At 38.7% G+C, this 25,361-nt stretch overlaps 2 protein-coding genes across 5 annotated transcripts; both read left to right on the forward strand.

Annotated features, from left to right (window-relative positions):
* The first annotated feature begins 1,196 nt into the window (after positions 1–1,196).
* golm2 (golgi membrane protein 2) lies at positions 1,197–11,402 on the forward strand. 4 transcript variants are annotated; one of them, XM_055045153.1, is made up of 10 exons: positions 1,199–2,337; positions 4,490–4,544; positions 4,661–4,763; positions 5,223–5,313; positions 6,103–6,229; positions 6,406–6,486; positions 6,783–7,031; positions 7,210–7,329; positions 9,082–9,249; positions 10,456–11,402. In XM_055045153.1, exons 1-10 carry the CDS (start codon positions 2,011–2,013, stop codon positions 10,533–10,535), a joined length of 1,401 nt encoding a protein of 466 aa, XP_054901128.1. In that variant the 5' UTR covers positions 1,199–2,010; the 3' UTR covers positions 10,536–11,402. The 4 variants fall into 4 exon arrangements, with proteins under 4 accessions (XP_054901126.1, XP_054901128.1, XP_054901127.1 ...); XM_055045152.1 differs by having other exon boundaries at positions 1,201–2,337; positions 6,403–6,486; XM_055045151.1 differs by lacking the exon at positions 10,456–11,402 and having other exon boundaries at positions 1,197–2,337; positions 6,403–6,486; positions 9,082–9,831.
* Positions 11,403–13,238: 1,836 nt separating this feature from the next.
* Positions 13,239–24,484, forward strand: ctdspl2b (CTD (carboxy-terminal domain, RNA polymerase II, polypeptide A) small phosphatase like 2b). Its single transcript, XM_055045054.1, has 13 exons — positions 13,239–13,421; positions 16,736–16,926; positions 17,856–17,994; positions 18,096–18,242; positions 18,498–18,746; positions 18,864–18,960; positions 19,192–19,303; positions 19,413–19,499; positions 19,588–19,650; positions 19,728–19,807; positions 20,060–20,186; positions 20,746–20,841; positions 21,705–24,484. Exons 2-13 carry the CDS (start codon positions 16,759–16,761, stop codon positions 21,768–21,770), a joined length of 1,431 nt encoding a protein of 476 aa, XP_054901029.1. The 5' UTR covers positions 13,239–13,421; positions 16,736–16,758; the 3' UTR covers positions 21,771–24,484.
* The last annotated feature ends 877 nt before the right edge of the window (positions 24,485–25,361 follow it).

A 25,361-nucleotide genomic window follows, 5' to 3' on the forward strand; every position in this document is an offset into this window, starting at 1 on the left:
GATTTTGCTCTAAAGCACCTTGACAGAAAACCGTAAGCCCTAGAAAAATTTTGAAAACATTTTACCGGAGCAGACATTCGTATTGATGTCATGACCGAGTTTGATACCGATTGCACGATATTTGTGGGCGTGGCGGCGATTTCAAAATTTATTTGGCGTCAGAAATCCACTTCATTCTCCACTCTAGTGGAGCGGCAGTTGGTGGCAGTTATGCTCTGCGTTTCGGCAGTTGGAAATTTCGCTCGTTTTTCGCTTTTTACGTCGCCGTCGTAACGCCGATTCCCAATAAAAGTAATAGCACCCCTCCCGGCGCCGAGCCGCACGTTTTGATACCACTTTTGTGGGTGGGCTCGCAGCGGTGCGAGCCGCATTCTGGTTGACGGAAGAAAAATAAATAAATAAAGAAATAAAGAGACGTTATATTGGGTGTAGATTAATAGGTGCCTGCCATGCAATGCATGGAGGCAGTGACTGACTTGCTTCGCAAGTCAGTCACTGCTCTCCTTATGCATTGCTATGGGCAGGCCCCAGTAATAATAATAATAATATCGACCAGCTTGTTTTTTCATAGCACGATATGCTTCCGGGGATCAGGACAGACAAAATATGCGACTGTCGTCATAAGTTGTGTACATTTTTTTTCTTTCAAACAGGGTGGTGGACACTTTAGTAGTTACTAAACGGTATAATTTTGTGACGATTACTGAACATTCACATTCTGTGTCCCATCACCGAATCCCCGCAGTTCGGGACAGAGTTCTGAGATCTCAGAGAGTCGGAGCCATCCAATAGGAGCACATCGCTAGTGTTTAGGCCCCGCCCAGGATGTTCAGGTGAGATTTTTTTTGGACGTTCAACCAAAAAAAAAAGGGAGCGTCAAAAAAACTTTGACTCAACCAAAAACTTAGGCTGTCAACCAAAAAATTCTGATATGCAAAAATAAAAGTTTCTAACACAAACTTGTGATTTCAATTACAAAAAAGCTTTTAAAGCATTTTTTTGTTTTAAAAATTATTCTTACAATTTAATTGAGGTAATAATTTTTTTTGTTTGAAATTTATTTTTGAAAATCCAAAAGTTTTGACCACTTCTCAATTTTTTTACATAATGTTTTTTTGTATTGAATACTACTTTTTTGTTTGACGAGATCGTTTTTTTTTTTTTTGCTTTTTTTTTTTTTTTGATTGATTGAATAAATTTAACTCCATACGTGTATGGGGGGAAGCTCTTCGTAGTTAATTTACAATTAAGGACTCTTATTGTGAAATTTATCGGAAATTGTGCGAAGTGCCTCCAGCTAACTTAGCCCGAACACAGGATGTTTGTAGGCAAAGAATAGAGAGATAGATTGAAAGGTTGCGCCCGGGTTGTATTGTTAAATGCGTTTAGTTGCTATGCGACGGTTTTGTTTAAGGATTAAGAAAGAAAAGGTTTTTTTTTCGCCGACAGTAGCTGGTACTTCTCTGGCACCTATGTGGCTGCGGCGCTAGCTAGTGTCAAGAGATTAGCTGGACTTTGACATGAGCTAACGCCGACGTCAGGTCAGAAACCGGGATCTCCGTGGGACCTTTCGTACAAAACTGCGAGTTTACAATCCCAGGAGCTCCCACGCGCTCAATCCGTGCCGTGTTTTTACCAGAAAAAAAAAACGATGACCGTGGCCCTGGCTAAAGGAGACAGTTAGCAGGAGCAGTGTGGTGTGCGGTGTTCTCGCAGCCCACTGCCACGGCGCCTCGTTGCAGTCCACGTCGAGTCCCATCTGCTGTTTCACAGGCCACGTCCCCGCGGGCGTAGTTCACAGAGAAGATGCCGAGTGTACGGAAGGGGACGGAGAGTAAATACGCGTAGAAATGTGAAAAGCCTTTCATCGTTTGTGGCTGTGTGTATGCGCGTGTGCTTGTGGCGTTTGTTTACGACGGCATGTCACGTATTACATCGGGATAACACACTCCGAGCTGCGGTAGCGACCTGTAGTGACGTTGTAGGCTTTCAAGTGTGAGTGCGTTTGAAATGATCGGGTTTGGTGCAAACCGACGGGGAGGCCGCATGCCGTCCTTCATCCTCGTCTTTCTGATGGTCATCATCGGCGTGCTGGCTTTCAACTACTGGACGGTGTCCAGCAAGCACGGGCATCTGCTGGACGAGCTGGCGGAGATACAGACGCAGGTGAAGCGCTCGGACGCGGCGCGGAGCCGCCTGGAGAAGCGCAACTCGGAGCTGATCGTGCAGGTGGACACGCACAAGAAGCAGATCGACCAGAAGGATGGAGACTACAGCTTGTTGGAGGGCAAGCTTCAGGCCAGAGAGGGGGCCATCAAGAAGTGTTCGGATGAGAAGGTAAACTTGGATTCTGGCTTTGCTTGGTCCAGTCTGACCGTCGTGACACGTGTACCAGGGAACTGTCTACAGAGAGAGTAAAGATGCAGTTTAATAGTAAAAGGATGAACAAATATTTAAATCACTGGTTAATCGATTTCAGGAAAAGCCAATGAACAAAACCACAGTCAAATGGTTTTGGTTTATGGAAATGTTGAGTATTACTCAGAACAACAGTTGTAGCTTTTTTTTTTTTAATGCTTCTGGAAGAGACACAGAATCCTAATTATATTCAGAAAGTAAATCGCAGGTCATGACCTATGATTGTATACTTGTAAAACATAGTTTACAGAAAAAGGCACATGCACAGCAGCATCTCTGACCTCCTGGATCACAGAGATGCTGCGTCGACACTTGTAGGTGAGAGTAGAGAAACATTGTGAAAGGGTAACCTTCAGAGCCGAGAGGGGAATTACACATGTCCAACCTATCCTGTTCTCTATGGCTGACTTCATGCTTTTCCTGTTCCTCCTTTCGGCTGACATCCGGTTTCTGTCGACCGCAGCAGCAACACCGTTTTGCAGTTTCATTATGTTGCTTAGAAAAGTCTGTACAAATTTGCCCTTGATTGGGATCTCATTCATTCTCACTGTTGCACCGCCTTAACCGCTGTCTCTCGAGTTCTGCTTCACCCGATGTTTTTCTATATAATCGCCACGTTGCACGCTTAAATGCTTGGCGTCCTCAAGCCCAGCATTTATAAAAAGTATCTCATCCTTTTTCTATGTAGAAAGGATAGAAAGTAAATCTTATTTGTTCAAGAAGAGCTTATTTGTTCTACGTGATTTAAAAAAAAAAAATATATATATTATATATATATATATATATATATATATATATATATATATATATATATATATATATATATATATTACTCCATAATATTTTTTGCTTCCTGACTGTGTTGGCATATTGCCATCCAGGAAAATATACTTTGTTGCTCTTTCGTTGGTCTGCCTCACATCATTCATGGTTCGTAAGTTGGGACACTTTCATTTTACTTTTGTGAAATATCTTCGCAAATATCTTGATTTATGTTCTTCACTGGAGAAGTGTTGTCTTGCTGATTTCTATCAGAAAGCGTTGCTCAGATCATGTACAGTATGCTCAGTGTGTGGTTTGGATGTAGTCAAATTGTTAATTTATCTGATCGTAATATTCTGTGCCACTTTGTAGTCTGTACAGAAAGTTGGAGCTGGTCATTTTTGCTACTAACTAAATATGAACATTTGAAGGCATTGAGAACCAGGTGGTTTAGGTGGAAACACCTTTCAGACTAGACTAAAGTCAATATTTGCATTTAAGTTGTCCTTAGTTACTGCAAATAGTAGATTTTCCCAGCTTCTTTAAAGAGGCTGTGCACAACTCTGCTGACCAGAGAAGTGTAATTTCTAATAAATTCAAACTATACACAAATTTAAGAGGTCTGTTTTGTTTTTTGGTCATTTTCCTATCCCATATTCTGTTTTAAACCAAACTACGTATTTTTCCCTACATTTTAAAAATTTATTTAGAAACCCAGTTAGTACTGTAAGAAATTTCCGTTTAAGGAAATATGCTTAAAATGATCTCACTGTATGGAGAGGAGACAGGGCTTCGGGTCACAAAAGTGTTTCTGCAATTAAGTCTGCATTGACTAACGCTCCAATTTTCCTTATGTAAACATCCCACCCTTGTTTTTACAGAAGTGCATAAAGCGAGATGCCTGCAGTTACAGTAATCGAGTGGTGAATTTATTGAAAGTTTTTGTTCAGCTGATTCCCTTTTTCTAGTCAAGTTCTTTGTCATATGCCTCCTAATTAATTTAATGTCTAGTTTAATGTGTAGTTTAAGCTTGTAAATCTAATAAGTCATTAAATAAGACTAAAACGTTTGGTACCAGGTTTTCGGAATAACATATTTTGTCTCAAAGAACCAATTATGTCTCTTGTTCAGTACAAGACATTCAAGACAAACCTGCTTGTCTTGCTTTTCCTAGAGGAAATAGCGCTTACCTGTTGAGTCCTCAGGGTTTCTGCCTTGTAAACTATTTGTTTGCACAAGATCTTGTTGTCAAAATGTAGCACCTTTCATAACTCCTGGATATATATATTTTTTTTTCCTTTTGCCACAGGTGAAGTTGCAAACTGACGTCTCGTCCCAAATGACGGAGGTGCAGAGACTTAGAGGTGAGACCAGACCAGCAGAGGGCGCTGTCAAGCTGAAGCTGATGTTTGTTTCAGTTCTTAGAAATGTATCCCTTTCCAACTTCATTGTGTTTGCATGGTGGTGTCGCTGCAAACAGAGCAGCTGACGGAGCTGAAGCAAGAGTTCATGAAGCAAGAAGAGCAGCTGAGAGAAGTGAAGAAAAATAGCACCAGTTTGGAGAGAAAACTGGAATATGAGAGGTATTTGATTCACTTCATATTATCTGCTTCAGTGACTACCTGGATTTGTTTGTCTTTTTTTATTAAACTTAAGTAAATGGCTTGCCTCTTTTTGAAAAAATAAGTTTTCACTCATATTATTCTTTAACAGCACGCAGAACAGCGTTAGTATCATGATACATAAATGTAATGGCTCCTCATGTCAAAAGTTTGTATGTTAGGGGTTATATTAGTAACAGTTTAGCTAAAATAGCAATAAAAACCTCTGTACTGTGTGAAACAAATCTAATTCCATGAACATTTGCAATCCCAGTCACATTGTTTGCATTCAGTGTAGCAATATAATATAATATTAGCTTCTTCTTTTTTTCCCCTCGTTTGTGTTTGGATAATTTTGTCTTTGTATGAAATCAGTTCCATAGCATGCTGAATTGACCCAAAATGACATGGATATAAAATAGAAATGTGTGTGTTTTCCAGTTTGCAGTGTGGGCGTCAGATTGCACAGCTTAAGGGAGAGTATGAAGAAGCAACAAAAGCCCTGGAGAAAGAAGTGTCGAGGCTGAGACTGGTTAGTTTCCGTAAACCTTCATTAACAACATTTCAGCTACTCTGATAATCCTGCCTTTCTATGTTGTTGTAAAAAGTCTGGAATTTGAATTCAGTATTTTCCACTTTTGAAGTGCATCCTTACGTTTCTCCCCTTTATGTCTTTCCTTCTTTTCTTTTTTCTTCCTTACTTCTTTTTTCTTGTGACTTGTATTCTCTTCCATTCTTGAGTCCTTCTGTGTTTTTCCGTTTTCAGTTCTTTCCCACATTCTTGCTTTTCTTGTGCCCTACCTACTTTCCATTATTGTCTTTCTTTCCTATTTTACTTTTGAACTTTTCTTTTTCTGCCTTCTTGTCTTCAAATGTCATACCTCCTTTCTTGTTCCCTTCCTTTCTCACTTTAATTGTGTCTTAACTTTATTTTCTTACTAATGTAAGCACATTATTTCCTTCCTTCCTCTCAGTCTCTGTTCATGCCAGTCCCATGTATATAACCTGAAAATCTGTATTTAATGGTAAACCTTATATTTAATGTTTTTAAATGAGCATTCAGTTTGTAGAAAGAATTGAAACCTTAAAGGATTATATAGGAAGGTCCTATCTCCATATTGCATTCATAATTTATTCAGCAGTGTTGTATTTATTTATTGCTCTTGTTTGTTTGTTTTTTATTACTAGAACTCTGCCAAATAATTTGAATATTTAGTTTCCTCATATTGCCACTTGGCTCAAACTTTCTAGTCAATACCATTTTGTGTTTCCCTCAGGCTTACACTTGTTCCTGTCTCTTGTTTATCTCTCTGCAATCTAGTCTGTGGTTGGCGGCCAGGGCAATGTGGGGACAGGAAAGCATGCAAGGGAAGCAGGAGGTGGGGATGTGACTGGAGAGCGCCACACGGTGGCCACTCACCAACATGACAGACACTCAGAGATAAAGGGTAGATTGAGCATGTCATTTTAAATCTAATCATGTATAGTTTTGTAACATGCAAAAATCTAAAATCTTTTTCCAGGTGCTTAGATTGCTATGCACCTGTTGCATATACTGATTGGTTAAAAATGATTAAATACCTTTTTTTTCTTAAAATTTCATCTTATTCCTTTCTTTCAGAAGAAATGGTCAAACCTGGCAGTGATGCTGGCATGCCTGGAATTGAAGACAGCGAGGTGGGAAAAATGGATGAAGTTCAGTTTGGTAAGCATTAATTCTAAACATTGGAGACAAATTTTTGTATTTTGCAATTCAAACACTCTGCTAACTGTTTATATTATGACGGTACCACATTGTTGGACCAGCTCATTAGGAGTCTATTGATTGCACAGTAAAGTTAAATAATTATCAATACATTTAATGTTTTTTTAAAAAATATATATCATAACATTTTCTGCCCTATTCATATTGTTATGGAAATAACAAACCTAAAAGTGGGTGAGACCACTTTATTGTGTTAAGTGTTTCGACATAAACACTCACTTTACTTTTATTTAAAGCCTTGAAGAAGCCCGCCATCACTCAGAAGCAGATCGAGGCGCCTGATGTCGGCGCCGCAGCTGGTGCTGGTCCTGGCCCAGAAGCAGCCGATGGTCCCGGAGGTCAAGGCATGCTGTTGGACCAACCAGGGCTCCAGCAGGACCGGCTTGAGGGCCGAGCAGGGGGGCTCGCACCAATAGTGTTTGAAGAAGATAACAAGGCAGGGATCAAGGCAGACGAGCTGGGAGAACAGCAAAGACAAATCCCAGGTACAGTCTGACTCTGCAGCATGTGAATCTTTGAAAAAAGAAAAGAAAACTCAAGTACTTACAAAATTCACTATATGAAATTGTGCTTTTGTGAAAAAAACTAATTCTGGAAATGCAATCCTTGGTGATGACTTGTGAAGGAGTTATGATTTGTTTTGTTTTCCCTCTGACCTTCAAGTCGACAGCAAACATTTGAAGATGATTCCCCTGCCTCATGATAACGCCCAGGTGCCGAAGCCCGTCCAGCTGCAACGCGCCAAAGACCAAGTCCCTGCGGAGCAGCTACACCACCGCCAAAGTGAGTTTGAGTTTGTGAATATTAAAAGTGGCGGTGGGGAAGGTGGTTTGGGATGTGTTCTGTGTTAAAGGGCACATAATCATGGCATTAGGGATTCTTGCAACTTGCCTTCATCCTAACTCACTCCAGAGCAGGATTCAATTTTCCATGGTGCCATTTGTGTGATTTTTGCCACTTGCTCATTGGATATTTGACTCATTTTGTGAACATGAGTTGGAGTAGAGTCAGGGAGTTGAGAGAGGCCTGAGTTACAGAAAAGAGGAGACAGATTATCTTTTCCCGGTGCCTGGAAAAAAAGGTGTCTGTCTGCTTTACTCTGCTACCTTTGATTCCTCCTCCTCTTTAAATTAATTTCTCCTTTATCTCCCTTGTGCCTCTGCCAGGGATCTTTTCAGTCTTGTAAAAGAAACCAAAGTCCTTAGCACCCAGGTGCTTTTTCTCTAAAAAAGGTGTGATGGAAATCTGAAAAAGCTGGACCTCATTATTTATTTACTTAGCTTTCGACATGCCTAAAACTTGAGCTGCTGTAGTCAAGTTTTGGAACTTTACCACATTGTTGTAGATTTTTACAAATACAAATCTAATTTCTTTCAGAGCCTTGAAACAATACTTTCAGGGATCAGCTGTGACATCATCACATGCTGCATCCATGACAGCCAGAAGGGGTCATCTGTGTATGTGGCTGGTTATCACATACTTTCCATCTCCATGCTCAGAATAATTCCCAAATGTGGTTAAGGAATGAGGAGTAGAGTGAGGAACTCCATCAGCATCATTACCTAATGATGTTGGAGCGATCGAAACTGGCATAATGTCGTCGGGCCCTCCTTCCGTTTTGCCTCCTTACTCCTCCGGCACAGCCTCACTCCTCTTCTTCTTCCCTCTGGCTGTTGAAACCCTGAACCTTCTGCTTTCAGAAATATAACATTGAGTTGTGCTCTGGCCATGTGCACCATATACTTGCAATGGTTCATGATATCCATTGATCCAATGCAAATATTGATCCATGGATCATTGGTGGGTGTAATAGTTCATACATATTCTGACTTTGGAGAGAGTCGAGATTCACCAGGGAGCAATGTAACAATTCAGGATAGGTTTAGAAAAACAAAGACTAATAGAAATATTCTTGACATATTACGGCAACTTGTTCAAGCATATTGCATCTAAAGAGTAACTGAAAATGTAGGAAGAATCAAAGAATTGTACATTATCAATTGCATGAATGTACAAAAGCTTTTGCAGGAGTAATTTTTTTATTTGTTATGTGGACAAGTGATTTGAAGATTGAATAAGTAGTTTTAAGAATTTCAATTCTAACCTGAGAAATGGACCAAAGTGACTAAGACAAACGATAAAGTGTTAAAATGACTTTCTCTTTTCCAACACACATCATACATCTCTGAGGCAGTGCTGTAATGGAGTGGACTGCACCGATGTTTCAGTTATCGCTCAGTTCTTCTTTTAAGAAAAAAGAAAAAGTCAGTCTAAAGACCACACTATTTTTCTTTTTTTCTTTTTCATGATTTTGCTGCTTCAGTCCATCTATGGCCTTCCTCCTCAGAAATGCCTGTCTTCCAAATTAAAACCTTTCTCAGTGTATTAACCTCATCCTCTGCGAACCATCACTCGCTCCTCCAAGCATCCGTTATTACTTGGTTTCTCCCCGTCCCCACATACACCTATTGCCTCCCACCACGACTGCCGCTGCTTCCCTTTTTTCCTGACGAGGCCCCTCTCTGCCTCCTGCAGGCCGGTTCTTTGATGAGAACGAGTCCCCAGTAGATCCGCAGCACGGCTCTAAGCTGGCGGACTACAATGGGGACGACGGGAACGTCGGTGAGTATGAGGCCGACAAGCAGGCCGAGCTGGCCTACAATGAGGAAGAGGATGGTGATGGTGGGGAGGAAGACGTTCAAGGTGAGCCAGGCCTGAGCCCCGGATCTGTGGACTGTGTGTCCAGTGTGTATCCACCATTCCTCCCTTGTTTCCTCCTCCACCCCTCATTCTGCTGCAGCCCTGCTGCACTGGTCCAGAGTAGCTCACAGGACCCTGAGTCTGGTTGTTGGATCAAAAATAAGCACAAATGTTCATTAAAAAAATTTTTAAAAAACATGATTTTTTTTTTTTATACAGGGAAAATTTGACCCTTGAACTTGAGGTTCTGTGAGAGTTATTCAGTTGCCATCTAGTATTTTCCATCATGCCTGTGCTTCTTTTTAGCTAAACCACCTGTCTGTGCCCACCAAACGTCTGACCTACATGTAAACCAGTCGATATATATAGCTCACTGTGTTGCTGAATGTTTCTGTGTTCTCTTCGTAACATTGAAGTGCATGCCTCTGTTTGTTTTCTTTGTGATTGCTTCCAAACTCTAACCTTCCTTTGCCTCCTTTGCCATAGAAAAGTGTTTTAATTAATTGATCTGTGCGCAAAAAAAAACATCCTGATATGCCACTTGAACATCGTTTTGTCATGTGTATTCTTGATCTTCCTTGTGAGTAACAGATTATTTTGTGCATGCTTAATGTGTACATTTGATTTAAAAAAAAAATATATATATATATATATATATATATATATATGTATATATATATATTATATAGAAGGTCCTCTTTATTTTATTTGTCTTCTGGAAATTGGGGACTTAAAGTTCCTAATCAGTCTGGAAAAGTTTTGAATTTGATTCAAGAATTAGGAAAATAAAATGTAAACATATAGCTATACTTGCATAACATATTAGACTTTATTCCCCATTCCATAATTTTTTTTTTGGTCCTTCCATTCTTGCTTTTTTGATGCCTTATCTCCTTCCTTTTGTCTTGCATTCTTTTTTTTTATTAAATTCAATTAAAATAAAAAATACATATTGCTCTCACAGAAAAATGTCTTTCTTCCTCATCTCCCTTCCTCCTGATCTTCCTTTTTTCTTATTTGTTGTCTGCCTCATTTATGCCTTTTCTACTGTGGCTTCTTCCTTCCTTGCTTGCTCCTTTTTTCAGGTTTTATGTTGAACGCCTGCTCTATAGAGATATCGGCCATAGTTTTCTAGTGCATATCAATATTAAATATTTCTTTTCACTTGGTAATCAATCTCTAATGTTAGTTTGACCTTTTCTTTTCCAGATGACGACGATCGGGACATTCAGGACAGAGACCGAGCTGTGGATTATGGGAAAAGACATCAAAACAATGACATTCTTTGAAAAGAAACTCACTCAGCTATAACTTATTAAAAAAACTTCTTCCTTTGGATTCGAGGTGTCTCCTGATAAATTAGTTGCAGCATCACCTTGTCTAAGCACTTATAGTGGACTTCTTTAGTGTCATGGACTATTTTGACACTTTCAAACTAATTCTGAATAATATTAATAGAAATTAAACACGGCATTCTCCTGAGCTGCTATATTATTCCTTAAGATTTGTTTTTTTTAACTTATGACAGTAGGGATGATGTGCTGTGGTCTCTGCATTTTGGTACTGGATAACTTCTTCAGGTCATCATAGACTGGTCTCGGAGAGTTCGATACTTTGAAACAAATCATCTTTTCTTTAGCTACTTTGTCTTTGCTTTTGCTTGATATGTATAATATGTATAAAAACTGCTTCCTGGGAAATTCATCAAACTAATCTGGGCTCTTTAAGATGGGATGCCTGCAATGAAGACTTTTTTTTTTTTTTTTGCTGGAGTGGGAGATTCAGTTGCCAAGGACTTTACCGCCTATTAAACCTCTTTGTTTTTGTGACAGAGACCCAGAAGTGCTCCTCATTCTGTTTTTAAATGCCACTGCATGTGAAACAAAGTGTTCAGTCATCAAAACTAAGCAACACACTTGCTGCTTAAGCAATACTTAGGATGGTGTTAGGAGCAGACGTTACACATGCTTCTGCCAATGAGGTCTCTTGAATTTTGATGTAGTTGGAACTGTTAACATTTGTATCAAGGGAATGATTCCTCACCTTTGGGGAAATCTGTAAAACCAGAAATCTGTTGTTTGTGCAACCTGGACAAAAGATTTCTCACTGAAAGGCGCATTGAATGTAATTAATTTTATTAAAGGTGATGCTTCATGTCTTTTGTCACTTGTTGCGCTTGCAGATTGGCAGCAGGAGTGATGGTTTGTCATCACTAAAGAGATGGGTTTAGTTGACACAGCTTCTAATGTGAACAACCTCTGAAATATTGTATTTATCAGAAATATTCATCATTGACTTGCTTGATGGAATTAACAAATACTAAATTTTGTTATAAAATCATTTTTCTGCAAATGCTTTATTTTGGAAGCTGTTTTGACAACTTGGGTCGGTGAGTGTATATAAATTTGGGAACTTCAGGAACTAACACAAAATATCTAATTACATACTGTAATTTTGTTTGCTTTTGCCATTAAGTTTAAATGTGACATTTAAAGGGTATGTGTTTACTTTCTCTGTTTTTCAAAGGTATTTCTTACATTATATGTAATGAGCATGGGTATTTTACAGACTGATCAGTTTTAGCCATGAACAATAATTTGTCTTCTGCATTCATTGGCAGGTTAATGGTAATAAAGGTGGACAATAAACTTCCTAAAAACCATATTAAATCAGGTTTAACAACCTTGGTTAAATTTCAGAATACAGCATTAAAGCAATTGATGAAGTACAAAAACTTTATATTATACAGTTCTATGAAAATTATTGGCATTTCCCAGTTCTGGATTTGTATGTTAAAATTTTGTGCTAACTGATCTTGTTTCTTTGTTTATGTTAATGATTGAAACTGTAAAGTCTGAAATGCATTGCTTCAACAATGACCTTTTTTTTCTTTTTCCTTTTTTGTTTTTACATCTGCCTGTGATGCATTCACTGCATCATCAGACTCCCAAAGACACAGACTTGTTTCCTATTTAAACAGCTGATATAAACTGCTATTACCAGATCAATGCTGTGCAACAAAGCGAATAACGGCTTAGCGTTAGAGTTAAAATTTGCATTACTAAGGTGAATGCCATTAGTTGCATATACCATGCAGGGAGTGTATGCAAGAAAAACCCTCAGAAACGGTAAATGTTCTCAAACATATTTACATTCCTACATTTTATTAAATGTTTTGGGTATGTTCTAATTTTCAGTCTATTAGCTGCTAATAATGATCCTACTGTATTAGAGAATTGAAATGTACCATCTCCTTGTTTTGCACTCTGTGGAATAGATTTCAGTCTTGGGAACTAGTTTGTACAAGTTTGTAAAGTTAAATAATTTTGGGTCCCAGTTCAAACAAAAACTAAGATGACCACTTTGTGTTTACTCAACCTAGGTTATTGTAAGTTAAACTTCAAGTTACTGAGGAAGTTCATCTCTGCATTCCAATTAATTTAAATGTAACTTACTGAAACTTGAGAAGTCATTTTGCTACAGGTATGATTGGTACGTTCATTTACCAAATCCTGTTTCTAGACATTTTTCAGTTAATTTCAGCGAATTTCTTGCTTGTTTTTTTTATATATATTTGTACTTGGATGTAAAACATAAGCCCAATTTGGGGGAAAATGCAGTATTTCTGGTCTGGAAAATTGTTTCAACGTCGTTTCATTATTACATGAAATAAAATGATTAAGGGAACAAAGTGTAGGGAAAAAAGAGCCAATGTTTCTTCTGTGTGCAGCAGAAGAATATCCCCCCCTCCCAATGAAAATTCAAGGATGAGACGACTCCGTGCAAAATTGTATTGTATGTTATTAATGCATTGCCAGGTTGGACATCGCTGCTGGGGTTTAAATTCTACAATGGTGAGATGAGCTGAATTTCGTCGCCAGCACATTAAACGCATCACAGGATTCCACAGCTGCAGTGCTTGCTGCGGATTGCCTGGTGTTTTTCAGAGGTAAGTCAGGGGGTGTGTCTGTGTCCCATACGGGTATCTGGCTCGGAGAGACCGAGCAGAGGCGGGAAATGGCGCCTGGTAGCACAGCAGTGTGTCATTTCGAAGACGATCCTTGAACAGCAGAAATACAACAGTGTGTGTGTGGGGGAAAGAACAAACAGTGTCTGTGTTGTGATGGTTCATTTGCCTTGAGTCGTTATTGTCACGTACAGCGGGTCACACTACAGTAAGTCGCCAGTTTTAACCGTTCGTGCATCCTTTATGTTCTTGGGTTTGTGTTTATGTAACCGAAGCTACTGAGGGTAGATTTATGCTCCTCTTCATGCCTGTGCACATCTGTTAGCCTGGAGCGGTTCTGCGGGAAGGCTTCGTAGCGCGAAGCTAATACTAGGCTAATTCGCGGCCTAACGTCGACATGACTATTTCCCCACATTTTATCCAGATTCAGCATTTATTCAATTTGATACGAAGTCCTTCAGCGAGTACATGTTTCAGGTGTATCCGGACATGCAGCAAATGTTGGTGTTATTAGTTTTAAAATGTATCTATTTTTTTAACAAACTGTTGCCCGGCTGTGTGTTTAGCCAGCTAGCGAAGCTAACGTTCATGTTGGCATTCCAGAGCAGCGCTTTACGGTGGCGGTCTATAGCAGCATTTTTAAAGTACGATACTAAACCAAAAATATGTTTAAATAAATCTGCATGTCTGATTAGATGAATTACTCTCCCAATAGCTCCACTGAAGGGAGACTAGATCAGATTTAGCGGCGTTATTGTGCTGTCCGCTTTGATTAACGATGTCAAATTTTCACTGCTAGATGCACATCGGCCACCTAAACAGTGTTGGTTTAATTAATAAGCCTTTTTATTATTTTTGACTTGGTGTCATTGAGGTTAATAATGCCGTTCTGGCTTGGCCACGGTAAGTTGGTGTTTAGGTTTTAGCATGTTAAAATGCTAAAGCTCTTCAGGTCCAGTTTAACTTGGGCTGTTCGTGACAATAACAGTTACTTTTTAGCACGGCTAGTGGTACTTAAACCCAGTAGTTAAAGAAAGCAGCTGATACCCGTAACACAGGAGTTATTTTATTTATTTTTATTTTTTATTTTTTGTATTTGTAATGGGATTTATTTGCTGCAACTTTCGTAAGCATTTTACAAAACAGTGGTTTTGAATAATTGCATAGGCTTTGCCTAAATGACACTGACCAAGTTACTTTCGATTCTGAGCCGAGCTTCTCCTTTTAGTCTCGGTATTTATGTCTGTCGTCCGGACAGGTTTGTGGAGGGGCCTCGCTTGTTTCTTCGCTCTGACCGAAGCTAACTGGCGCTAGCCCCCTCCCGGTTGAGTGGATGTTCCTATTTCCCGCTCACTTTCTCAACCAGCAGTGTGCATGATCCGCGGCTGATTGCCCTGGAAAGGTGGATGTTGTGTATTGCAGCTTCACTTCCCTGTCAGATCATGCAGTGTTTGGGTATCACAGATTTATTTTTTTATTTTTCCCGTTCAATTTTTAATGCAACTGCGTTGTAAAACGTTTGAGATGTGCTACATAATTTAAAGGAGTGAACGTCAGGACTAAAGGGCTATCATAAAAAAATGATTGACTCTGGGTGGGAAATCACCCAGTGGCCTAAAATGTTTGAATGAATACCAGTTTGAGTTATTTGTCATTCTTGACTGAGAGATGTGGAAACGTCTGAAAGCCATGCATGTGTCTCTAAGTGAAAACAACTCTAATTTTGCCCTGATTGACAATGGCCAGCAAACGATTCAGGCAGCTAAAGGTCAAATATTAGATTTGTTACATTTTTAGATTGTCCGAATTATATGTAGGTAAAAATGGGGAATTAAATTAACATTTAAATATGGGTTCTTTCTGTGAGATAAAATAAAGACGCAATGGATTTCGAAACAAGAAAATGACACCCCTATGCTCGGATGTAGTTCTCTTGTTCGATTGCTACGGCAGCAATCGAACTTAAATGCAGGGATCTTCATTATGAATTGTTACAATTAAGTAAAGAGGGGGGAAAAAGTTTACTTCAACCACAACTCCTGCTTTCTTAAAACTTATTCTAAAATGCTGCTTGTTGACAATGCTGGTTAATTGAATTTTAAAATACTTGAAGGTCAATTACGTGGGATAAAATGTGTGTTCAACACTTTTACAGTTTGTAACACTGGAGATTGAGGCTGTGATATGAAATAAGTCAAGAAACATGTAAGCAGACTGTTGTATTTGCTGATTGGTGGCGACTGTGGGGTTCTTAGATCCACAGCACATGGTAAAATGTTTGTATAGTTGTAAAAATTGTTGGCGTTTCAAGGTTTCCCCCAGAAAACTTGCTAAGCCTGGTGGTTGGGCGCCAGGGCAGTCATTCATCCTGTTTTTGAGTTAAAAAAAATGTTTAAAGTTGACGGGAAATTTGAAAATATCATTTGATAATTATGTGTTATTGAAAGATTAACAGGTTGACAACTGAACACCAACTATATAGTCTTAAAAAAGGCAAAAAAAAATTAAAAAGACTTGAATAAATGAGCAATGCTAAGCCTGGTGGCCTGCCAGGCTTATATAAGACTGGGGAAAACCCTGAATTTAATGCATGGATTTATCACTGGATATTAGCACATGTCCTATAATCAATTGTAGTCTGTCATTTCTAAACAACTCTACTTAAACCGACTTTAGTCTTACTCCCTTCAGTTGAGCTTATTTCTCTGAACAGTTGCAACATTCTTGCTTATCCTTCGTTTCTTCCCCGTTTTCCTGCAAGTTAAATGTTCCTCTGTACTCTCTAAAGGTTGTCCCCTTTTTTTCTATTTTTTTTTCCCTGTGCGTCGAATTGAACATCTCTTATTCCCTATTCACGGTTATGCTGTTGTGCAAATGTAAACCAGATGTGGTGAAGGACATTTACAGTGTGCAGCGTGTTCAGCTCATACCGAGAAGGCGCTGTTGCATCTGGAGTGGTTCCTGACTGGTTGCGGATATGTCTGGACACATCTCATTTTGTTACATAAGGAAAGAGGGCTTTGTGTGATTAATGGTTAATGTGTTGCTCTCCAGTACATAACGCTGAGCTGCTCAGTCTCAAAGAATGAACATGAAAATCTCCACAGACGTCTTGGTTTATGTCACCCCATGAATCTTAACATTTGGTCGATGCTTGTGGTCACATTAATCTTTATTTTGTTGCTGTGACTGAAGCTTTGATCTTGCACCCATGTCATCGCTCCTAGGTAGTGTTTATAAAACTTGTTTATTATATGATCTGGAGAAATGCTCCTTGCCTAACTGCACAATGGAAGTAAAGCCAGCTGTGATTCTCTGATGTAAGTGAAATGGGATCTTGAATGCATCCAGATGTTGGCAGAAACGGAACCAATATTGCTCCTTTACACACAGGCGCATCTTTGAGACCTACAGTCGTTCAAAAAAGAAAAAAAATATGTTCTTTGCAATTTTCCTGTACCTTTAGAGTGTTTCTCTCAGTTTGCGCTCATTCCTAAACATCTTCTTTTGTCCTTGCAACAGCTTTACATGTGACTGCTAAAACAATGAGGCTGAGAATGCGTAAGGCGTCTCAGCACCAAAACCCCGCTCTGACCAGCCGCACGTCCCGAACCAAGAGGAGACATTCAGAGGTAGAAGAAGACCCTCCTGCCAGCGGAGGAAGGGGAATACTATCCACCATCAAGAAGTTCATCCGAGGAAATGCTGTCAAGGTACCTCTCCTACCACCATACTAAGGCATGACCATTGGGGTAGAGGTGGCGCTCCCACTTGGCGTTTATCTCAACAGTTTTGAAAAGGGAGGACAAGTGCCTGGAAGTACCCAGTTAAAGTTGGATTGACTGTGTTGTCCCTACCTCAAATGCAGCGTTTCTGGCTACAGAGTGTCGTGTTTCCTAAGAAATGTCTGCTGGAATGCAGCAGCTTGTCCGAGAACTCGGGTTCTGGTCTAATTTTAGCTTTTAGCTCACAATGTTGGCGTGCAGGGACAGGAGCTTGTTGCGAATGGAAAAGTCAACTCAGCTAAAAGGCTTTTCTATACAAGGTCTGGGATTTTTTTTTTGGTTCTTCTTTTTCCTAGTTTTAAATAATTATTTCCTCGATACATTTTCTTTCCTGGTGTTAACAAAAAGCATTTAACAGGTCTGTTTGTGATTTAAATCTGAAAATAATACAACATTTTGTCAAGAATTGAGGTTAATCGAGACCAGTGCCCTTTTGACATTTGAATAACGGCACAATCTGCTTTGTGTGTTGCCATTAAAGAACAGACTTTAGATTCTACACAGCGATTTAAAGGTTATTCCGTCATTCTGAAACTTGCAGCACGGTGGCTGGAAAGTTGTCACTGCAGGTGGTTCTTCTTTTGTGGCTCAAATTTGAAATCTGTTGATGAATTGCTAGACTAGTTAAAATTATTTATTATTAGTATTGCATACAATGTTTAGCATGTTTTCATGCTTTTGTAACTCTTTGTAAACAGAAGAGAAATAAGCATTCCTTCAAATGTTTTGATGCAGAAGAAGTTAATACTTTTTCTTTGTGGTGTCATTACACAGAAAAGGTGAATTGTTTCAGTGTGGATGGGTTTTTCTTTTTAATTTAGATTTTTCCAGTTTTTCCAGCTGTTTCTTTGTGTCAGTTGCAACAGGAAAGCCCAGCGAAGAAGACACGCCTCCACTGCGATGTGGACAACAACCTCATAACCTCCACTCCCACAAACGCTAACTCCCCCCGGAGGAGTGCAAGCAGAGTAGGCAAGAAAGGCACCATCAATGGCCGTAAGTCACCAATGATCATACAAAGAGATCAAATATATCAGTTAAAATCGTTTTTTTTTTTTTTTTTAACATCTCTTGTGCTTTGTGTTTCTTCCCTGCAGAAGCGACCAATCATGACAGGAATAAGGAGAAGCCCAACGGCAGTCTGGAGGATACGACTGCGGCTGAGATGACCTCCAGCCCTCCCAGGACCACGCTGCTTGGGACGATCTTCAGCCCAGTTTTCAACTTCTTCTCACCAGCTAAAAGTAATTTCTAATATCTCATGCAATAGTAAAATCTTACCTTTTTTTTTTTTAAAAAATATGTATTTATATTCGCTTAAAACCATGGTGTCATTTTCAAAGTCTTGTTGTTCTTCGTTTTTATACGTGGTCTTGCGGCAGTATTATCTTCTTTAAAAATGTTTACATTTTTCTCCTTTTATATTTTATGGGGAATCATCCTAGTGAAGTTGCAGTTTTGTGCCTGATCCGTCACCAATAAGTGTGTTTGGTTCCCAGCATCCTCGGGCTCAGACTCCCCTGACCAGGCCCTGGAGGCTGAGGAGATAGTGAAGCAGCTGGACATGGAGCAGGTGGTGGAGACGCCCACCAGCACGGCCACGTCCACACAGGACCTGTGCCCCGGTAATAACTTCTACTCCAGCGTATCGCACCTGCCGCCTCTACGGCCTCCACACATCCTTGAGGCGACTCCTATGGCGGAGGAAGAAGAGCTCGACGCCAACGTTGACCTCCCGCCTCTGACAGGTACCACATCACAGATGACTGAGCAGAAAATTAATCTGCTTAATTTTTTATTTTTATTTTTGCTACTTTGTCATTCTATTTTTCTTTTTGTTTTTTGTGTTCCTGTTGTGCTTCAAGCTCCAGGTTCTCATATGAATGTGACGTATGTGGATGTTCCTCCTGCTACCGTGCCACCAGAGGCGTCCTACGAGGAAGATTGGGAAGTGTTTGATCCGTAAGTAACACAAAGTAGTGAGTGGAGAAAAAAAAAATCCATATCCAATGCTATTATTCTGGCAGAAATACAGACCACTGGGGCCAAATGGGGAAAAGTTGACAACTGATTATTTGTAACATGCTGATCCTTGTAAGTTAACTAAGCGATCAAGAAAATGTCATATGTCTGGTAGGAATGTTCCCAGTGTTTTGTTATTTGGCTGAACATTTAATTGTTTTTGTTCTGTAGGTATTTCTTCATCAAACACGTCCCTCCGCTGACAGAAGAGCAGCTGACCCGTAAACCAGCCTTGCCACTGAAGACGCGCAGCACGCCTGAGTTCTCTCTGGTTCTCGACTTGGTCCGTTAAAAATGTCCAAAACATATTTTGGTGTTAAACCTGTAGTTTTTACTAGATGACAAAAAATTAACTTTTTTTTTTTTTTTTTTTTGTGTATGTTCCCGAATAGGATGAAACGTTAGTTCACTGCAGTTTAAATGAACTAGAGGATGCAGCACTTACCTTCCCCGTCCTCTTTCAAGATGTCATTTACCAGGTTAGTTTTTGTTTTTTTATTTCTATTTCCACATGTTGCCACTAGAGGGTGGCAAAGTCATCTCTAAAGCATGATTTGTCGTGTGCAGGTGTATGTGCGCCTCAGGCCGTTTTTTAGAGAGTTTCTGGAGCGGATGTCTCAAATATATGAGGTAAATTTCTCCCAGATGCTCCTTTTAGCCATTTCTGTGTTTGATCATTGAAACCAACATGCTCTTATCTTTTCTAGATAATCCTTTTCACAGCTTCTAAAAAGGTGTATGCAGACAAACTACTCAACATTTTGGATCCTAAAAAGCAGCTTGTGAGGTACGATGAGTAATGTTTTTTTTTATTAACTAGTTGTTACATAGTATCCATACATTTTTGTGTCCACTGTTATAAAACAAAGTTGGACCCAGGAAGCATTGGTGTAAAGTACCTGAGTTGGCATGCACTGCTGTTAGAGGTGTCAGTGTTGTGGTTTTCATAAATTATAGATTTTTGCTGACGCTGTCACTGATTGTTTTTCCTCACTCCTCTGCTCCTTTCTGTTCTCCTCTCCCCCTATTGTAACTGTAGACACCGGTTATTTCGTGAGCATTGTGTCTGTGTCCAGGGAAACTATATCAAGGACCTCAACATCTTAGGCAGAGATCTGTCAAAGACCATCATCATTGACAATTCACCGCAAGCCTTTGCTTATCAGGTAAAAAGAAACAAAAAACACAAAATGCAGCAGAAAGTCTGACTCAGCCGGGTAGGTATTTGTGAACAGAAAAAAAATAACCAATTCTCAGATTGTTTTTTGCAGTAGAATTACTTTTTATTATATCGACTTCCTGTGGGGATTCACAGTAAAGTTGAATTGTCATCTTTAAATTTGACTTTTTTTTCTGTGTGTTTTGCCATGCAAATGTCTCGTCACTTTTGAGGCAATAATAATGATTAACAGCAGATGAGTAAAGTTGTTGCCCTTAACATTTGCCAAGATTAAAATAACATTTGCCAAGATTAAAATAAATTTTTTGTGTAATGTCGAACAAAAAAAAAACTGTTTCACAGCATTCACAGTTTAGCAGTGAAGATGACTTAACAAAATCACAACACTCCACCATGTTCAAATGAATTCCCTGAAAGTAAATGTAATTACATAATTTCAATCTGTTATCTGCACAAAATGAATGAATGAATATTTGGTCACCAGAATTCAGGTCAGCTAAACTTGCATGGATCCATCCTCACAAGTTGCCCCTTTGTCTGAACAGTTGTCCAATGGGATACCAATAGAGAGCTGGTTCATGGATAAGAATGACAACGAGCTGCTAAAGCTGGTCCCGTTTCTGGAGAAGCTGGTTGAGATGGTAAGCTAGGCTGCTCTTCACTTTCTTTGGCTCAATAGCTCACTAAATTGCTCATTTTTTATAGTTATTCAAATAGAAAGTAGCGTTTAAGAGACTTATTTCACAACCAAAAAGGTATTTAATTCAAGTGTTTAATCAAATTTGATGATTGTGGTTTTAAGCTAATAAAATGAAATTGATGCCTACGATTGGCTTAAACATGTTTATTGGTGGAGCAATGTCAGTCAACTGAAAAGTCTGCACTACAAGCTCTCAGTGTTTGGGCTCGGCTCTTCTTGCAGAAATTCGAATAACAATTATGTCGTCGTCTCTGGTTTAGGAGTGGTTTAATTTAACTAATGCCACAATTACAGGCCATCTTCTGGACACATCAGTGCCAGATCGCTTCAATGAGCTCTGACTCAGCGCTTTCTAAATGTCCCCCAAACCTTTATGTAGGCTTTGCTTCGCAATCCCCTAGAAACGTCAGACTTCAGCCCTTTGCATGTGGTCTTTTTTTCTATCACACTTTATCCATCGACTCAACTTTCCATTAAAATGCCTGGATGCAGCACTGTCAGGTCAGCAGTCTTCCCATAAATTGTATTAAATAAATATTCTTCTTATTGAATTTTCTGAAATTTGCAGAGAAAATGAATTTAGTTTTTTTTTTATTTTTTTTTTATTAGCCAGTTTGTGAATAGCGTCTGTTAAAACTAAAATTGCTGTACTCCAGGGTCACGTTCACTGGGTTGGGTAGGCAAAGTAATTATAAACGCCTTCCATCTTTAAAATGTATTAATAAGACTAAATGAATTCTAATGTTGTCTCCTTTTTTCTCTCGCTTCTTTTTTACCCGTTTCCCTTCTTGCTGAACGTGTCAGAACGAAGACGTGCGGCCACATGTTCGGGAGAGGTTCCGACTTCACGACCTTTTGCCTCCTGATTGAAACCAGCTTGTGGTGCGTCACAACGAAGCAGCAGGATAAGACTGAAATCAACATGTGTGTAAAAAGCCTCTCTTTGGAATACAAAATACAGCATTGCCATTACTTTAAAAAAAAAAAAAAAAAGCTTTTTTTTGTTGGTTTGGGGGAAAAAAGATGGAATTTTTTTTTAACCTAGGTGTAATTTTCTAAAAAAAAAAAAAGCAAACAAAACAACAAAAAAAAATCCATAGAGGGAAATTACACACATTATAAACATACTCATGTAGACTCCTCTTTTTATGTGACTCTCCAGTTGTGGAGCCAGAAATGAGCTCCACTCTAAGCTCTGAAGTCTTGGTGCTGGTTTAGTGGATATGAACAGATAAAGAGGAACTCTTCCCTGAGTCCCTGAACGCCACATCAGCCCTTCCTGGTGCTCACACTGTTGACACTGACAAAATGACACTCTGCAGATCTTTTTTTTTTTTTTTTTATATTATTATTTTTTATTCTCCCTTGTTCTTCTGGGTCGGTGAATCAATCCATGTATATTCACACACTCACTGATCTGATGAGCGGGCAAATTTCCAATCTGTAGCTTTTAAAAACAAATATGCATTCCTCTGTAGCTCTGTCAAGTTTCTATTGTAGGTTCCTGTTTTTGGTTTTGTTTTTTTTCCCGGTAAATCTCGGTCTTTTATTGTTTTCTTTTTGTTAGGATAGTATTTCTGAGATGTTTTGCTTATATTTGTAAGATGCATTTTTAGAAGGGGTCCTGTGAGTTTTAGTGGAAGCCTTTTTAAAAAAAAAAAAAACCCATCATGGGTGTGTATTCATAACAGTCCACTTATGACTTAAACTTGAAATTAGTCTGGGAATTTAAAGCTTTGCTCTCAATCGAAGTCATGATAAATTGTTGTGATCGCCTTATCGCAGGCATATTACTCCTTAATTATTGGGACTAATCTTAGCTGTAAATTGTGAAAATTAGAGGGCATTCATTTTCAGATTGTCTCAACATGTTTTATCAGTAGTAACTTTTACTTTGTCATCTAACTGTAATCAGTATTGTATTTTCCTCTTAATCAAGTGCTCTGGCTAAAAATCCGTACTCTTTTCCTTTAGTTGTACTCATTTCTTTCATTTAAAGGCTCCATCAGTAGCATCATGATAAATGTAGCACATATTTGCCAGTGTTCACGTCTGCTCATGCTAGATCTCAGACCAGCAGCGTCCAGTTTATTTGAATCCCCCCATTAAACATTTATCCAGTATAATTAAAATATTCAAGAATGGCAACATAATGTTTTATTTTCTCTTTCAGCTCATTTCAGTCTGAACTTTTTGGCCAAACTTAACACGTTAGCGACGGCAGAAAACTAAACGGCAGTTGGTCCCCAAAATCACTGTCGATTGCTGGAAAGTTTGCGCTCATCGTTCAGCTTTTTTTTTTTTTTTTTTTTTTCTTCTCTCGTTTGTGTTCAGATGAAATTATTGTGCATTTTGCATTAAGTGAAATGTGAGTGTGTTTAGTTGCCTGTACAGTGCCATGCAATCTCTGTTCTCCCAAGCTTCTTCTTTGGGCAATAATTGTGCAATTGTCCAAAAACACAAAGTTAATAGCAAAGAGAGACAATCAAACCTTCTCGGTCTGCAGACATTGAAACACAGATGGTGGGTGCTGTGTGCGTTGTTTGACCTTGTCTCCATGTGTAAAATTTCCCAATCAAAACCTTAAAATCTTTCAGCGCAGAAGTTGTTTCTATCTGTTTAGTTGGTTGCCTGAATTTGCCTTTTTTAGGGGGGGGGGATACAGTGATGTTTAATCAGAATGTTTTGAGTAAATATGTTCTGACTATGAATGTAAACTACACATGGGGTGAAGGCTTAAAAACATCTTTCCAAATATTCTGCATTGTGCTTTGGCTTCGTCACTGAAAAATAACAAAAGAAAAAGAAACTGGCAGCACAAACATGTTTAAGAACTTAAAAAAAAGTAAGGAAAATATTCAGATGCACTTGGACTTTTCTCAATTTCACCAATCCTGACTGCCATCTTTATGCAAGCCACACTTCCTGTGCGTGACATTTTACAGCTCGCTTGTTTCCTCAGTTTGACGGTGTGCTATTTTTGTGTTGCTGCCTTTCTGAAGGATCAGAGGGGAGGCATTGGAGACTTTTCATTCAGCTCATTTTTATGTGCATTACCAGTTTATTGTACACTGAGTGTTGTACAATACATGCAGCTTCTTGTATGAAAAAAAAATCCTTAAAATAAGGAAAATCTTTTGTATTTTTGATTCTTTTTTTAAAAAGGCATGACATATCTACTATAAATGTATTAATGAAGATTTAACTTTACAACAGATGGGGTGTTTCTTTTTTTTGTTTTTGTTTTTTTTTCCTTACGGATATCTGTGTTTTAGTTTAGGACTGTCAAAGAACGGTTAAACTTAGCATGTAGAAAATACAGTTTGCTTTGTGGGAAAGTCATGAAACAAATCGAAATCGTGACATTTTTCTGCAAAAGAGTGCTCCTGTAATGATTTTATTTTATTTTTTACCAATATCCGTTAAGCCATTTTACTTGCAACAATTGCTGTTTGTGCTGACAATGTATTTAATGTTTTCAGACATCTTTGTTATCGTCAGGCTGTATGCTATTGTAAAGTGTATATACAGTTACATTGAATTTCTGAAACAAAGTTTTAAAATGAAAAAAAAAAAAAACACTCGTTTCTTTGGTTTTCATTCCTGCTCTGTCTGGATTATATTTACTATCACATTCAGGTAATGAGCTCAAAATACTCGCCCTAATTTAAAATTTTTAGGAGTTGACCTCAGAATGAATTGTTTTACCCCCTGTGGTTATTACAATAGCCTCTGGTTTTTAATTGAATATTTAAAACAAGCTTTTCCACTTGCTCTGCTCTTCAGACAAGTCAGAGGGTTAGTAGTCAGGATAAGAATGATTCTTTTAGATTATCTTTACATTTGTTACTCTGATACAAATGGTTAATGTTTGTATTGAGGCCTAATTTAATTAGGTCTTAATACAAAGTCTGGAATGTACAGGTTTATAGACTTCAGGTTCTCTTTGTGAGTTTTCCATGTTTAACTATATAGTTATATATTTGAAACAAGTGGATATCTTGGAATTATACATAAAATCAAAACAATTTACAGTTCAATCAAAATTATTTAATTGCAGTCAAGAATGGACAAAAATTACAACCTTTCAAATGTCCCAAAACACTCGCAGATGTAAATGAAGTGAACAATGCTTCTAGAAAGTATTGGCACTTAGTTGGGTACTAAATACAAACGTCTGCCGCACTTCTCAGATTCTTTTTCTCTTTTTGCTTTGTTTTTTTGGAAACCATGTTTCTCTGTTGCTCCATCACATAAAATACCATTGAGGTTTGCGCTTGTGATTTGTCTAAAAGAGGTATACGCAGCTGCGCAAATGTCATTTAAACCTCAGGTGTTGAAATGAGAACAAATAGACGTGTCTTGTTAAAAATTAAAGTCGTACAATTGCTCATTATATATTTTTTCTGTCACTTTCTCTGCCAGTCAACATCTTCCCGGTCAGCTTGTAAGTAGGAGTCA

Source organism: Poeciliopsis prolifica, unplaced genomic scaffold, assembly GCF_027474105.1.
Source record: "Poeciliopsis prolifica strain line A6 unplaced genomic scaffold, Auburn_PproV2 SCAFFOLD021, whole genome shotgun sequence".
Classification (NCBI taxonomy): domain Eukaryota; kingdom Metazoa; phylum Chordata; class Actinopteri; order Cyprinodontiformes; family Poeciliidae; genus Poeciliopsis; species Poeciliopsis prolifica.